Here is a 16980-nt window from a genome sequence, read left to right as displayed (position 1 = left end):
TGATTGGACGGGGCATTCTATGAGTAATTTACCTTGGGCCAAATTACAGCCGTGGTAATATCCTTTACCAACACCACTCCCACTCGTGTCATATTGCTGTAACAGTCACATGGATATGGTGCAACTACACTGCTACCGTATACAAATTAGTACAATTAACCTTTTTTTTGCAGTTGGCTAGCAACTCTGAAAATGCGAGATCACCTCAAAAAAGGAAAGGTGTAGCCTTTTAAGGGGAGGATAACTGACCTAAAAACGTTAGGCACTAACAATGGCACTATTCCAAGAAACTTTCTTTAATGATATATTGGTCAACATTTCTGCACATTAGATTACGAAGCTCTGAGCATAGAATGGCAATAATGTTTTATTCCGTGTTATGGAGCCATGAAACAACAACTAGCTAGTATAAGCGGCTTTGAATATTAGGCAATATGTTACGGACTCTAGGGAAGACACAGTGCGTCGAAACGTCAGTCAATTGTTTGCACCACAATAAAAAAGTTTAAAAGCTTTCTGAGTGCTCCGGTCATCCCTGGGTTTAGTCTCCTATAAGTAGCCCAGCCTGTCTGATCCTATGGTCCTGGACTGTGAGCACCAAAGAGGCGCAAGTGACACCCTTCTTACAAATATGATCTAATGTTCTGCATTAGGCCCAATATTCCCATATGTGGTTTAATGTTCTGCATTTCTCACTAGTGGGTCACTGACACTAAAAGTATGATTCTACGTCTGCACCAACCCTGTATGATATCTGTACTGTTCTTCTAAACATGGATAATGTAAGGCGCCAGGGTTGATAACACTTGTTTCTTGTGTCTATTTTGCGTCAACAGCCATTTGCGTCATTGATTAAGGTAGACTGGATGACTCCTGACTTTGCCACTGTTACTGTATGATAATCTATCCTTTGCAGTTGTGTACTTAAACCCTGGATAATTCTGTGTCAAGTCAGAGACGCATATTCTGGAGTACGTTGTGCTACGTGTGTATACAGCGAAATTAAACTCTGCATCTTGATTGTACTTCTTCGTGACTGGATCTCATGTTTCACTTTGGTATGGAATATTTTTACCAGCAGTACGTTGCGCATGGTACTCCCAAATACACATCAAGCCACCTGCCATCAGTTCAGCAGACTATTCATCGCAAACGCAACAATCTCTGCGATTAGGAGCACAACACACGGTCATCGGGACTGGGGTGCCATATGATGAGGTTAACTAATCTCAAACTTACTCTGGAACTTGCGCAAGTTGATCAACCCATGGTCTCGAATGATCCTGTAGAAAGAGGAAAAAATGCTTGCTTAACAATCTAGCTTCAAACCCCATGCATTGCAGACATCACAGTAAACAATACACCTATTCCTTGATTAAACTTAAACTTCAACGACAATCTCCATTGTACATAAGTATTTACTTTAGGATCAGGCTTAATCCACATATGGATCATACCAGCCTTGAGTGTTTTAACTGTGGTTCATCTCATATGCATGTAATTTAGTGTCAGAAATGTTTGCATGGCAACAAAAGGCGGGAGCAGAAATAATGATTGTGAGTGGAAAAACTAATGGTGATCATCAGAGCATTAAACACCTCGCTGTGGTTATGTGGAAGTGCAAGTGTATTCCACACCCTTCGCTATGCGGTCACGTGGGTTAAGCCCTCGGCCACAAGAGGTCAACCACTCCCCCCCTCATCCATCTCCAGGACTGAGTGACCCGGCAAGCTTCAGAGTGTTTTCCTGACCTCAGCACATGCCGAGTCTCGCTGGTGTTTTTCCATGGCTGGGGTGGTGTTGTGTTTGTGTCTGAGGCTAACCTTGCCGCTGGTTTGTTGACAGGGTGGCATGGAAACCAAAATGAGCAAATTATCCTGGTGCTAAAGCCATCACAAGGCCTGGGCGCTCACCCATTAGCACTCAGCACAGAGGGGACATGAGGTGGCAGAGTGGGGTCAGGGACTCACAGGCTACAGGGAAGTGTGAGGGCGGACGGCCAGTGTGTGTGTGTGTGTGTGTGTGTGTGTGTGTGTGTGTGTGTGTGTGTGTGTGTGATGAGGGAGAGAGACAGAGAGAGAGAGAGAGAGAGAGATTTAGAGATGGAAACAAATGTAGACATGTCAGAAACAATCTGAATGTGTATGTGTATTAGAGGGTGTAAATATACTCCTGATGTGGCTATAAAAACCTACAAATCTAATGCTGGATAGTGCACATGTATTTCCCTAGTGAGAGGGAGTGTGAATGTAGAAATTTAGGGTGTGTGTGTGTGTGTGTGTGTGAGGGGTGGGGGTGGGATGGGGCAAGATGGATCAAATAGCACCCCCCCCCCCTCCCCAAATTCCCCATCTCACATGGCATTCATTGAAGTGCTGGGGCGGGGAGAACTCGTTACTCTCTGATTTACTGACGGATCGCTCGCAACAGGAACCGGCCGAGCTGGGATCCCACCTGCACCGGCCTCGTAACTCTTCACCTCCTCTCCCAAGCATCGGCCCGGTAATAAAGGCTGACAGGCCTGGCGCCGCCAATCGCGTGATGGATCACAAAACCATTACAATCCGTACGTGTGATTTTTATCTCATTGCAGCTCAATTGTGTAATTTGAAGAAATATGGGCAGTGTCGGGGAGACGAAGCAGGCCAGAAAACTCAAGTGTCATTAGTGACACGTGGCTGTAGCACCCCCTAGTGGACAAAATAATTACACTCCCATATCCCATTCAAATGAATCACACATTCCGAATCGAACGGGACCGTTTCCCATTTCTAGGATGCATTGATTTGACACTGAGATATAGGTGACGCATCCAAGCCACCACACCTCAGGGAAACAAGGTGGCGAGTATGGCTGGTGGTGTACCTGTTGTCTTGAGATCTTGACTTACTTTTTTCTCCGCTGTCTCTCCTTTAACCTTGAGTGATAGATGTCGACCACTGCAATCTTGAGGGCTGAGGACAGATGGAGAGTGAGATTAAAAGATCTGGCGGCGTGATCTCACAGCAGATGAGTCTGTAGATCCCCCACTCCCCCATCTCCCACATCGCCCTTTGCCACAAGCTCACCGTGCAGAATATCCGAGTCGTCGTCAACAAAGTCAATGTCCTTCAGGTCCCACTCAGCATAGTTATCGAATTCCTGCAAAACAGGCCACAGTGAGTCCCACGCCGAAATGCGATAATTGAAAGGGATCTTTTCACACAACAGACACTTATAACTTTTAACAACCAGTCTTCAGGGAGGGACAGTGATCCTGAGATTCTAGCAGTTTACAACAGATCTCTTTCAAATTTACCACACTCATGCCAACTTATCTTAACTGAACCCTAAATTAAGAGGAAAATTACTACAACTTTCTGCAATGCATATTTCGAAACAAAAGACAAATCTTGATTCTCCTCCCCTGTCCCATCCTACCTATTTTAAAACACACAGTTAGGATTACGAGCAACAGTGAAATGCACTGCACAGGGGCATAAGGGGCAAGAGACTATCCAATATATTATCTCTGCTACTTCTTTTCAGTTTTACTTTTGAAAAACACTTGTAGTTTGTATTGGGTCTCCATAACTCACTTGAACCCTTTTTTTATTTGAATATCTTACAGGCACATAACTGAACTGTTCCGTTCACACAGCGTCTGCTGCCACAATTAGCTTCCAATGACACCTGACGAATACCTCTGGTCGAAACGTGGTAGCTTATTAAACCACTCTGGGAGCTTAAAGAACAGTGTGCGGGTATCTTTTTATTTTTTCATATGTCAGCTAAGCCTTATACCCAGCACCTGTTTAATTTGTTGTAGATGTGCATCTGCATTCATTGACTAGTCTTTATATCAAGGGGAAATCATTTGCATCTCATTAATATGTTCATGTTTTTGCATTCATGTCATCAGGAAGGATGCCAGTAGAAATATCTGTTCATATTTGTGTAGGTGGGATTGTCTGGACTGAATAGTCCCATTTGGAAAGAAACACGGCCTACACAAGAAGATCATTAGCTTATTGTGTTAGATAAAGTCCGATCTTTTGATCTTCAATTGTGACCCCCAAGTTTGGCACTGTTTTAGCTGGGGTCAGCGAACAGCACAGAGGGCTGCTCATAGGGACCTCCGTGAAGTCGTACCTCCATGAAGTCTGCTCGGGCAGGCATGTATCCGGCCATGTCTCTGGACAACACCGAGTCAAAGGTGGGCCTGGGAGGGTCATCCGTGGCTGCAGGAAACAGTGAGGTACCGTGAGATAAGACACAATGAAAGCTACAAGCACAAACCTGCACCAGCAGCAAGAGTTTTCCTTATACCCATTTCCAGCCATCCAGTCACGCATTTAAGCATTTTAGCATTCCTAATGCAAATATTTAATCATTCTGACTACAGTGCTTAAACCAATTAACATTTCTGTGCCTGAAATTATAAGAAATTTGAGACCATTATATAATCATCCATTTTCAAATCTTCAAACAGCCTGGCCCACTCAAACTCAACAACTTCAAACCTGCTGTGCAGGAATGGATAAGAGAGTGACATGGGGCTGTTGCAAGTGCAAGGGCAAGATCAAAGCAAGAGTGATCAACATTGGGATGAGTATCAAGAGACAGAGAGATGAGGAGAGATGAAGAGAACAAAAGGCTGTACAGCTCTGGAAAAAATGATGAGACTACTGCACATTTTTCTGATGTCATACTACAGTTGCTGAGTGACGTTCGAATGAGTTGACAGTTAGTGGTCGTGGTCGGTTAGTGGAGTGGTCTCTTTAATTTTGAATATGACCGTCAACTCATTTCAAATGTCACTCAGCAACCGTAAGATGACATCAGAAAAATGTGCAGTGGTCTCTTCATTTTTTTACGGAGATGCATATGTTTTAGTTACTACATTTCACAAGATGATAAATAGGATTGTTTTTTTTTGCCATGTAGCCTATGGTTGGAACTGACTCGAAGGTGTGTGAAACTAATGGGCTTCTGAAACAACAGAAATGGAGAGCAGTATTTGTCGTGTTTAGAAGTTATAGGTCATGTTACAAATGACAGGTGAGATGAGATGCTAAAAATAATGTGCAGGCTACCCACAGAGGTTGGTGCTCTCAGTCTTATAATAAAATACACACTTATGGACTTGAATGCTGGCTAATGTTAAGTTTAATAAACTAGGAGTGTGACATTAAAACAAGACAGATTTGTAGATTTCTAAGATTAACATTAGCTAAACTCAGACATTTCTTGCATGAATAGGCTAATGTTATTCAAAAAGTAACATGCTCAAACATACAACATAAATGCTTCAGACATTATGGTTACTCATGGCTCAGTCCATGGACTTTGATGATGCTCGCACAAGGACAAATAAAGTTTCTGATTACATTTTAAATCAAAATTCATGTTGACATGTAGATGCTATGTTAGAAGTGAACTAGGCTTACATATCTTGGGTGTTATGTAAGCAAATCAGGCAAATTGAACTTTCTGGTGCTCAGTTTTTCATGGAATGCAGGAGTAGGCCTATAGCTAGTAGAAAGAGCGTTAAAGGTGAAAAAAGGACAGAAGTATATTTCACTTAGGAAATTATTTCTGATAGGCCATTGGGCAGAGTGTTGTTTAAGTTTGGTAGCCCGACGGGAAAACTTCATTAGCCCCGGGACGTCGGGCTAGCGATCTCATGAGCCCTGATGATGTGGTCATAATCCTATATAAACTATTTTCCAGAACATCATATGAAGTAGAAAATGATGTCACGTGCACTGCCATACTCTTCCACATACCTAATGTCATCAACCTCACACCTACTCAGTGTTATTTTGCTCTTAGCTTTTGTCTTCTCTTATCTTCCTTTTTCTTTTTACACACACACACACTTCAGTCTTGTGAACAGACTATTTATTCTTATTTATTCTTTAAAGTTCAGCTGGGTCTTGAGCATAAGACATTTCATTACTGACTTACTAACAAACTTGAACTTGAACCTCAAGGACACGCACACAAACACAACATAGTTCAGATGACACAAGACAGCTGCAAACAAACATGAGCCAGGCAGGCATCAGAGTGTCAGAGAAGAGGAGAAACCAACTGTTGCCTCACGTTTGAAGGGGATGGCCGAGTCGGCAGTGCGGGCATCTTCAATCTGCCGCAGGCTGAGCAGCGTGGAGGAGAAGAGTGGGTTGTTGATGAAGTGTTTCATGTAGTGGCCCTCGCACTCCTCCTTGGTCTTGGTGCGCATCTGATATGCCACGTCCTGCCTGTTGGTGCGTCAGTGCGGAGAAAGGAAGGAGGTGCATTTAGTTGACCCAGAACAGTATAGTATAAGTATAGTATAGTAAAGTATAGTACATATACTTTTTTGATCCCGTGAGGGAAATTTGGTCTCTGCATTTAACCCAATCGGTGAATTAGTGAAACACAAACAGCACACAGTGTACACACAGTGAGGTAAAGCACACACTAATCCCGGTGCAGTGAGCTGCCTGCTACAACGGCGGCGCTCGGGGAGCAGTGAGGGGTTAGGTGCCTTGCTCAAGGGCACTTCAACCGCGGCCCACTGGTCGGGGCTCGAACTGGCAACCCTCCGGTTACAAGTCCAGAGTGCTAACCAGTGGGCCACGGCTGCCCTATAACATTGGACAGCTGATTAAAACAAATATGGACCAAAAAATGAAGGCGATGTTTTGTCTTGATTACGTATTTTAGTGTTCCTTTCCAATGCACTCACACACACACACACACACCAGGCTTGTGCAAAATTCCAGAATTGAATTGAAACTGGCTCTTAAATTCCAATTCAATTATTGAATTGCACTTGCATTTCAATTGAGGTAGCAAACAGGAAGCAGAATTGCAATTTGAATTGTGCACAACCCTGACACACACACACACACACAACAAATGCATTGCAGCTGACAGATTTAATGGCAAGAAAAAGATGGCATTGTAACCACTACCATTTCATTCAACAAAATACATTATTTGTAAAGGAGCGTTATGCAAAACTGACCAGTTTCCAAAGCCGCAGTCCATAACAGCCTCTAACAGAGCCATCTCCTCTTGAGCTGTCCACCCTGGCTCCAACACAGGGAAGTCTGATGTCTGTCGAAGAACATTCACAACTTTAGCAGGAATTATGTGATTCATTGATTCCTCCATAAAATGTATTTTATTGATCTTTCTAAATTAACTTTAGATGAATAGATGGTCAAGTCAAATGTAGACATGCAAAACAAATTTTCAGAGAGCTTATGTGCCTCACCATAATTTCATATTTGTGGTCACTTTGATGCTTTTTGTACTCAAACCCTCGTGTGAAACACTGAAATAAAAGCAAGCATTGGTGTCAATAGCCAGAAAGACTTAACATTCCTGTATAATATCTTCATTTTAACTCTGGATCAACAATATAACAATAAGCTAACCTGAAGACAGACGTATAAATATGGTGGTCCACACTCTGCACACTTGATAAAAGGCTCGACCAGGTAAGAGGAGCATCCCCGACAAGGTGGCTTATCAAACGGATCATCTAGTGACGGAAAAATGAGGAGGCATAGGTAAGTCATACTGGAAAATGTCAATAATGACCACAGGACAAAGGAGAAATAAGTACTCTTGAACGTAGCGAAATATACTACAGGTTGCAACTTTTGACGACTGAGATTTGCTGACGGTAACATAGTTTTTGAAAACATTAGCCTTTATAACGCGACAATAATGCAATCGATAACGTTAACTTACATGACTGTTAGGTACTGTTTACAATAGCTGACAACGACATGTGAAGGCTAATGTTGGCGTGGTGGCTGATCCTCAACCAGTTTTGTTTTCCCAAAAGGAATGGGGGAGAAATTATACGATCACAGTTTCTTACTATTTGATGTATTAGACTGTCTATAACGTTAGTTGTCTCTAGTCTGTGGCTAGCTAGCTGTCATCTATAACCTTTGTTATTACGCTGGTTGATGTCACTAATGTTAGCTGCCTATGTTAACGTTACTGTTTACAAAGCAACCAAACGCTTACCTAGTTCTAGTCTCTGACATATGCATTGCATTTTGAGACCATAGCGTAGGCCTACCTACCAATTAATTGCTTGGTAAATTATCGACGACATAACATTTTGGGAAAGTGTTATTGTACAGTGTGATGGTACTTACTTCCAAAAGATGCAAGACGATCCATTGAGATCCCCCAAAAAGACAAGCAGGTCCGTGTTTTGCTTATAGCTAACTGGCTCTTTATTTCTTGAACCACCTAGTTCTATGCTAGGGATCCTATCTAGCAAAATAATGTGTTAACTAACAACGTTTCGCAAAAAGTATTCGTAGACAATTTGCACTCACAGCAAAATTACAACTGCACACTTTAGCAAGAAGCTAGTTTTCCATGCTCAAGACCATAGACCGTAAAAGAAGACGTAGCGGCGTTATCTTTGCTACATCTGAGACAGTGCCCCTAGTGGTAAGGGAAAGAGCAGTCGTGACCAAAAGTTCTGCCATTTACACATTTGTATTGTTTAACAAACCGTGTTGCTTCTGTATCCCCCTGGATCAGCTAAAAGAATTTGTGGGCCATGGAATCGAGGCAACTGAAATAAATATATAAATAAATTAATAAAGAGCAATAGTTAAAGTTCTAAATTAAACTGCATAAAATAGAGCTTTACCATCAGAGCTAATTAGGCCTACAATGTCCTACCTGCAAACATGCAACAGTGGTGGTAGGCCTTGGTGAAGACCCAGGATGTGCCCTCTGCCACATGCCAATCTCCTTCAAACACATCCTCAGATATGGGACATGTTCCACCTTCCTCCATGTTTTCTCTGTATTTATTTCCGTGTATATAAATGAACTACATTTACATTAGGTTGGGTATGCCCTCTGACTGCCAAATCAACGAGCCCTGCTCTTTGGTATCGTGGTCAAGCTGCAGGTTTAGTTCCCCTGCAGGCCCGAGTTGGAGGCCACGTTGGGTGACTGCTCTCTCTCTTCGTTACATATGGTGTCAAAAGTGGGATGGCTTGCTGTGAGGCCATCAGAGAAGTGTCCAATGTGTGGTCCATATGAGGGACCCCCAGGATAGGTTGACCCCTGTGTGAGGGACCCCAGAGATAGGTGAAGCGCATTAGTGTACACATAATATAATTCCAGTACACGCATATCATCAGCACAGGGAAGTCTGGTCAGGTGAAATCTCTCTATCATTCTGACTGAAGCTACTTTGTGTTTTTTATGTATTTTATAGGGCTGTCAAAATAACTGATTCATTTCGATTAATTAATTTGAGAAAAAATAACTGAAAAATAGTAAATAAAAAATAGTGCCGATTAAACGATTCCGTATGACCTTTGACCCCGAGCAATTCTAGTCAGTAACCATTAGACTGTAAAATGGAGAGAGAAGAAAATGTGCTGCCTAGATCATTGATTGGAACATTTACTTTTACAAAACTGCCTGATTGTTTTGATAAAAAGTGTTGATTAAAATAAAGTCATTTGCAATGTCTGCAGCAAGAAATTTGCATATCACCGGAGTTCGTCAACTCTAAAGTCGCACATCAATGCAAAGAAATAGTGTTGACATTGAGGGGAGTGTTAATTTATTTTCATTGTGTCCCCTAGGGTATATCTGTGGCCTGAAATGCCTTGTGTGTAAAAAAAAAACTTCTTCCCTTAGCACTTTTGAATTTATTTCCTCAGCATATTAGGTCATATCATAGATTATTATGGCCATTATTTGAACAGTGAAAATAATAATAAAAGAGTTTTTGAACTTTAATGTCACTAATGCTGATTATTCAATGATTAATTTGAATTTAAATATTAAAAATACTTTCACAGCAAAAATTACCGTATTTTCCGGACTATAAGTCGCACTTTTTTTCATAGTTTGGCTGGTCCTGCGACTCAGGTGCAACATATATAAATATTTATATATTTGTTTTTTTCCTCTTCATGATCACGGTATATATGTGATTAATTTAGATTAATTAATCACAGAGTATGCGATTAATTCGATTAATTTTTTTAATCGATTGACAGCCCTAGTATTTTAATTACTTTATGTACTTTGATTTTTAAACTTTAACTATTGCCTTTTAATATTCTTTGTTTTTATTTATGTAAAGCACATTGACTTACCCATGTGTATAAAATGCACTATGTAATCTATGTAAATAAACTTGCCTTCCCTTGTCTTCTGAGACCCCTCTTAGAGAATAAGATGCGTTTACCAAGTGCCAAGTGCAGAGCTTTGTCGCCACCCTGTGGTGAAATTGTGGAAGGGCCTATGCTCTAGTCAAGCTCAAGCACTGTGCCCTCCAACAACACTTACAGTATTTGACTTTCCTCCACTATGAACACTGTGGCTCTCAGAGGGGGTGTTCTATCTTGAGCTCCCATTGTGTTTAGCAACATTTCTGGGGAATGTGAGGAAACTTTTATTCAGTGTGGGCAGCAAGAAAAACACCGAGAGGTGCCACACTGAGTCCCAATTTGACCGCAGTGGGAATGAGGGTACTCAGGGGAGGTCTACCGCCTCCCCTCTATGAGAGCAGGGCATGATCAGTCCAGCTTCTTCTTCTGCCTCCCTCTGTTGCTGGAGTGGGTGGGGGGGCTGATTTGCTGACGGCGCTGCAGGTGGGCCAGGTTTCACCCTCCAGGCAGACGTGATGTCCTGCTTTGCTTTGGCTGGGTGGGCCTGCTTGTGGCTTTGGTGAGTTGGGGATCCGAAAGTTGGGTGCAGGGCTCACAGTTACCTGTGTAGAGGGCTGATGTTTGGCGTGGAGGGACCTGGCTGTGGCTTTCTTAGTCAGCACAGTTGCAGGGCCGTATCATCTCCTTCTCTCCATGTCTCTTCTGCATGTTCTGCAGGCAAGGTTTAACCAACGTCCTCGCTCTTGGATTGCTATTGTGCCCATGGCTTTTCCTGTGACTTGGGACAGCGCAATCTCATATGTAACCCATCTCATATGTATCTCACATCCTGCATGTCAGGTCATCGTAGTCATATTTACCATGTTATTACCACGCAGTGGGGATCGGGGACACAGGGAGTAAGAAAGGGGGTCTGCTATTGCACAGTCCAGGCTGCTGTAGGGCCTGTAGATGGCTAGATAATGACAATCAACATTAAAGGTGCGGTTGGGTAACGTCATTTCTGAAATTTCAGAGGTGGATGAACTGAATTTGCCCTTGGGGATCAATAAAATATCTATCTATCTAACTGCATTTACTTATTAGGGGCAGCCGTGGCCTACCGGTTAGGGCTTCGGGCTTGTAACCGAAGGGTTGCCGGTTTGATCCCCGACCAGTAGGAAAAATGTAGGCGGGGGAAGTGATTGAGCACTGCTCTCCCATGCCCACATCCACGGCTGAAGTGCCCTTGAGGAAGGTTCCTAACCCCTCACTGATCCCCGAGCGCCGCTGTAGCAGGCAGCTCACTGCTCCGGGTTAGTGTGTGCTTAACCTTACTGTGTGTTCACTGTGTGCTGTTTGTGTTTCACTAATTCACGGATTGGGATACAGTATACTATACTGTACTATACTATACTTGCGGTTGGCCTCCACTACATCCAGTGTTCCAGTTCTGGAATGAGGAGCTGCTGACCATCTGACCCCTCACAGGCATCACTGACCAGGCATGTGGACCTCCTCAGCGTCCACCTGGTCATTCTCTGTCTTATTCCTCATGCTTACCACGTCTGTGGGTTCCTCTCTACACATCTGCCCAGTTCTTCTGGCATGCACAGGTCTGTGTGGAGTCTCCCCTGCTGTGGCAATGCATCATGGGTCATGGTTAACTGAGAATCAGCACAGCTTTACAGCCTGAACTAATGTCAGTATGCATGAAGTCATAACAAGTTGATTTATAGACCTGCAAAGATTGGTTGAATTCACTGTTAACCATTAAACTTGTCCATGTAAATATTTACAGTAGGTCTGACAATAAAAATCTTTGTTCACTAGTTTACTGTACATGTAGTGTACCTGAAAATGTTTCTGTCATACTATCTTATTGATATAACTATGAACATATGGGTTACAGTTAAACTTGAAACAGTTGAAACAGTTTAACTCATTATTTTGTGGCATTATTGTAAAAAAAACAACAAATTATTTTTTACACGAAACCATCTTGTAGTCTTGTTGTCTTGTAGAGTTGTTTTCAGGAACTAACAGTTTTCCACATTTTTGCAAAACCAATTTCAGCTAACTTGGCTGAGCATGTATTTTCTGAGGTCTAGCATGACAGGCATTTGTTCTAGTGTGGTCCAGACGTTTTTTTTCCTTACTGTTTTTTGCCGTGTGTGTGTGTGTGTGTGTGTGTGTGTGTGTGTGTGTGTGTGTGTGTGTGTGTCTGCGTATGAGTGTGAGCGTGCATGTGTGTGTGTGAGTGTGCGCGTGCGTATGTCTGTTTGTGTGTGTGTTTGTGGGTGTGTGTGCATGTGTGTGTGTATCATATGAGTGTGTGAATTATATGTATGTGCAGACCTCATGTGCCCTTTCTCTACACTGCATATTTACAGTAATCCTTCTTTCCTACCCAGACACAACAACAGGAAGTGACAGTGCAGTATTTACCCCACATTCCTTCCCAGCATCTGGGCACAACATGTCTGACTGTGCCACAGGGACCCTGCCTGGCACCTCATCCCACGACAGGCCCAACTGGCACCAGCAACACCACAGGAATTCAAATGGGCATCGAACGTAAGACATTTTTCCTGAATCACACTGATGGCTTATTGTGTTCTGTTTCTTTTGCGCAAACAGGCCTGAGATTAGTAGTGTTGGAAGCTGGAGCACTCCAGTGCGCCTTTAGCCCAGAACGTATCTGTCTGAGTGCACATCACACAGGCTTGTTGGTTATGGCACAGAATGTTGGATACTGCATGTAGAATCAGAAGATGTGTTTTTTTTTTTGTGCTGCAACACACACATGCATGTTGGCTTCCTTGGCCATATTCTGTCAGAGCGGTCACAGACACACACACACACACACACACTCAGACACACTTGTGCTAAGACAAACACGTGCATGCTCACACACACACACACACACACACACACACACACACACACACAGAGACACAAACACGCAAATACATACACACACACACACACCACACACAAAAAAACACACACACACACACACACACACACACACACACACTCACTCACACAAAACTATGTAGTTGTGATTCTTTCTCCCCAGTTTGGTGGGAACAGATGGTGTGTTCATCAAAAGCACAAACTCCTGATAACGTTTCTCCAGGAGCCTTCTTCAGGGAGAGGGCCCGAGTCAGTGGAATTTTCCCTCGGCCAATCACACGCGAGGGGTCCAGCGTTCTGGAATCTGGTGGGGAGGCATGGAAACATGTTATGACTAAGAGTGTTCTGAGAAAAGCCCAGGCGACCTGACCGTCTGCATGTCCCTGCAAAACACATCAGAACCAAGAATGGATTCATGGTAACACTAGCCCTTGACATAGTCACACACATACACACACACACACACACACACACACACACACACACACACACAGAGAGAGAGTCAGAGAGAAAGATGGAGAGAGACAGCGAGAGAAGAAGCGAGAGAGAGATACTGTAATACTTACTCTATAATACAGGGTTAAGATCTTTATTTTAAAATATCACTCTCACCCCGCTAACAACCTTTTTTCATTTCCTTCCATCGATCAAAAGGTTAAGAACAGGGCTCTACAGTGCACCCATTTCACTCGCACATGCGAGTAAAAATGATGGCGTGCGAGTGCAAAAAAATATTTAGGCGCACTGGTGCGAATGACTTCTAACCATGTCAATGTTTGTCTACAAAATACACCGCAACATCAAGAAACATTACTGGTGCAAAACCATAGAATCACGTCGCGAATGCAACATTAAAACCACACCTCCCATCAACGTTAGCAGTTTCGCGTTGTGACTCGCTAGTAGTCGCTTCTATCAAATCCAAGAGCACGCAGAAAAAGTGGAAAGTTAGACTAGCCAGCCAAGATGCAAAGATTGAAGAAATTAGTTCTTCTATCCACCGAATTCATCGGATATCGGAGGAACAGGATGAGATTCTGAGAATGCAGTGAGAGAAGGAAAGGTAACCTAACATGCCTTTTAGCCCAGTTGACGTATTGGCTGCAATATGCAAAATATAGCTGTAGCGAACAGGCACAAAAGTAGCTTCCCGTAATACTCCCATTTTATTCAAAGGTAGAACGCTACTGACAACTCCAGGCCTCCACGGAGTCCACACATGCTTGTTTGTTTACACCGAATACAAGCTGAAGTGCAAAACGAAAGTAGGCCTAACGTTTGCCTACTGCCCCCATCAATGCAGATTTCAAATAAAAAGTAAAAGTATAAAAAATATATATATCCTTGATTAGCCTATGTTGGGTTTTGTGAAAGAGAAAATGGACTGTTTTAGTAGTAGTATTAGGCAGTATGCAGTCAGATAGGTCACCATGGGCATATTTGGATTAGGATTATTTGGATGGCAATGTATTATACTATTTTACATTAACAAAATGTAGGAATTAATATTCGCAATTGGTGCACTGGCATGTTTAAGTGTTAGCTGCAGTGTAATGTTAGATTATGTTTAAGTTAAGTACAGAACTGACTGTGCGCCCACATTTTTGTCTGTGCTCCTAAATTTTTTAACTTGGGCGCACAAGTGCTCCTGGAAAAAAATGTTAGTGTAGAGCCCTGGTTAAGAAGCATTCAGTCCAGGACATCCAGGTACATATCCTGCAGCCATTTATCTCCTTATCTCCCCAAACCTAGACAACTTGGCCTAACACTGTGCACTGAGAAATGGACATGCAACAAAGTTAACTGTGCATACTGGTCAGTCACTAGGAGCTCTGCATTCAGGTAGATGTTGCTAATATTTTAGTTAGTTAGTAATTTTACTCAGAGTGCGAATTACCCCACCATAATTGGGGGGTACTGCTCCTTCACTTCTTCTATGACCATCATGGTCCACTACCATATCAATCCCCATTGTGATCGCCAAGTGCAACATGTGTTGTGCAACACACACAAGGTCTAAACATGCGACAAACTGATAATCAGTAGGCTACAGAATATCTCATCGTTCTTATATATCCTGTCGTCTCCCTGCGGCCTGCTCAAGGCTTTCATCCTGTGCCTGTCTGCTGAGCACCCCTTTCCTTAACACATATGAACAGTGTATAAAACCTAACTGCACCTACACTTTTAATGTAATTGTTTGTAGATCTTAGTGTTTTTACCTCACCACAATGTAAAGCTTGATTTAAATAGAGAATTAGTCTATCTTGCTAACTAACCTTGGTAACTAACCAAGGCCCACTTTACTAGCCTCAGTGGGTAAGTAGCAGGTAAGTAGCCAGTAATTCAATGTATGAAGATGTGACATGATGAAAGAACAAAACACGTTTATAAATGAAGGTTGTAAAATAACACATCTTCAACAACCTAGACGTCAGCTAGCAACTTACATTTACCCATGCACGTCAGCAGCAAACTGAATTTAGCCTACTGAAGGAATTTAGCGTTTTATCATTCAACATTGACACTTGCTTGTGAAGTTGAAGTCGTTCTCTATCTCAGTTGCTCAGTGGTTAAAAATGGTACGGTCCACAATAGGGGTGTCTGAAATCGCTTTACATTAAAATGTTCCTACGGTGAAAATAGGAGTTGACTTGTATTGTAACTGTAATGATATTTTTCACAATATCAGAAAAATTATCTGACCCCCCCAAAACTGATATTTCTGTCTCTTTGGGGGGTACTGGGTCTTCATTGGGGGGTATAGTACCCCCCAGTACCCCCTGTAATTCGAACTATGATTTTACTCTAAGGGGTAGGGCCACTTGTACGGTTTCATATTGTATTATTCATATTGTTTTATTCTTTTGATTTTGGGTGGTTTGTATTCTGATTGGTTTATGTATTGAATGTTTAACAAGTGGATGGTTAACTGTTAGCTGTCTTTTCAGTCTTCTGTGTTTTTGAGCTAACTCATTGAAATCCCAATCAACGCCTGTTATAGAAATAAAGTATTGAATCTTGAATTTTTCTAGTCTATTTTCCTGTGTCATTATCCACAACAACAAGAAGAATGTGGAATTGGCCGAGGTTTGTTCTGCTCAAGGTTTGTTCTCTTGTTTTTTGTGTGGTAGCATTTCTTGAATTTTATTCAGATTTGTTTTGCAATAATACAACCGCAGTCCACAAAACAAACACAGCATCTCAGCGCTCTCATTTTGTGTCTCTGTTCTTTGTTCAGAAACCCAGTGTAGCTTGAACTGACCTTGTAAAAATCATCTAGTTAAAATGCCACATAATTCCTGGTAAAGTTTATAAATTGCTTTGCTTATCATTCTTACACTTTTTCTTTTGTGATATGTGACCCATTTCACTGGGTGTGTCTGGGTCTGTGCACAGACACACACTCACAGACACACACTTACACACACACACAGAACCCCCCTCCCCCATACACACATACACACACACTGTCACAATGAACACAAAAATTGAATAGCTCCTGAATGGGAATTAATGGGCAAGTGATCAGAGGGCCTCAGCTCTGGGAAGAGGCATGAGTCATACAAACCAGAATGTGCTACTGAGAGAGAGACACAGAGAGAGACAGAAAGACAGAGCCAGAAAGTGAGACAGAGAGAGAGAGACACAGAGAGAGACAAAGAGACAGATACAGAGCCAGAGAGAAAGAGAGAGAGAGAGACAGAGACACACACACACACACACAGAGAGAGAGAGAGACAGAGCCAGAAATAGAGAGAGAGAGAGAGGTGGAAGGAAAAAAAGAAAAGAATACATTCTAGGAATGGATACAGTTAAAGCAATAAAATGTTAATGATTCTTTCTTGGAGAAGGAGAAAAATGGAGAGAGCAGGCTCCTAGACCGAATGTGTGTGTGCGTGTGTGTGGGGGGGGGGGGGGTGAAAGAGAGGGA

The 16980-nt window shown here is 42.5% G+C and overlaps 1 protein-coding gene across 2 annotated transcripts in view; it reads right to left on the bottom strand.

The window, feature by feature from the left end:
* Positions 1-8455, bottom strand: part of tada2a (transcriptional adaptor 2A) — a 19182-nt gene extending 10727 nt beyond the window's left edge. The window contains exons 1-9 of one of the 2 annotated variants that reach the window (XM_042064072.1): positions 8151-8455; positions 7413-7519; positions 7250-7309; positions 6998-7089; positions 6088-6245; positions 4132-4220; positions 3069-3141; positions 2891-2954; positions 1240-1283 (exon numbers count right to left, since the gene is read on the bottom strand). In XM_042064072.1, coding sequence (XP_041920006.1) covers positions 1240-1283; positions 2891-2954; positions 3069-3141; positions 4132-4220; positions 6088-6245; positions 6998-7089; positions 7250-7309; positions 7413-7519; positions 8151-8175 — 712 coding nt within the window. In that variant the 5' untranslated portion in view covers positions 8176-8455. The remainder of the gene's footprint in view (positions 1-1239; positions 1284-2890; positions 2955-3068; positions 3142-4131; positions 4221-6087; positions 6246-6997; positions 7090-7249; positions 7310-7412; positions 7520-8150) is intronic. The other variant, XM_042064071.1, reaches the window with a different exon arrangement.
* Between the last annotated feature and the right edge of the window lie 8525 nt (positions 8456-16980).

This window comes from Alosa sapidissima, chromosome 15 (assembly GCF_018492685.1).
Source record: "Alosa sapidissima isolate fAloSap1 chromosome 15, fAloSap1.pri, whole genome shotgun sequence".
In the NCBI taxonomy this organism is placed as follows: domain Eukaryota; kingdom Metazoa; phylum Chordata; class Actinopteri; order Clupeiformes; family Clupeidae; genus Alosa; species Alosa sapidissima.
The sequence above is the reverse complement of the archived record's forward strand: the minus strand, read 5'-3'. Positions and strand labels throughout refer to the sequence as shown.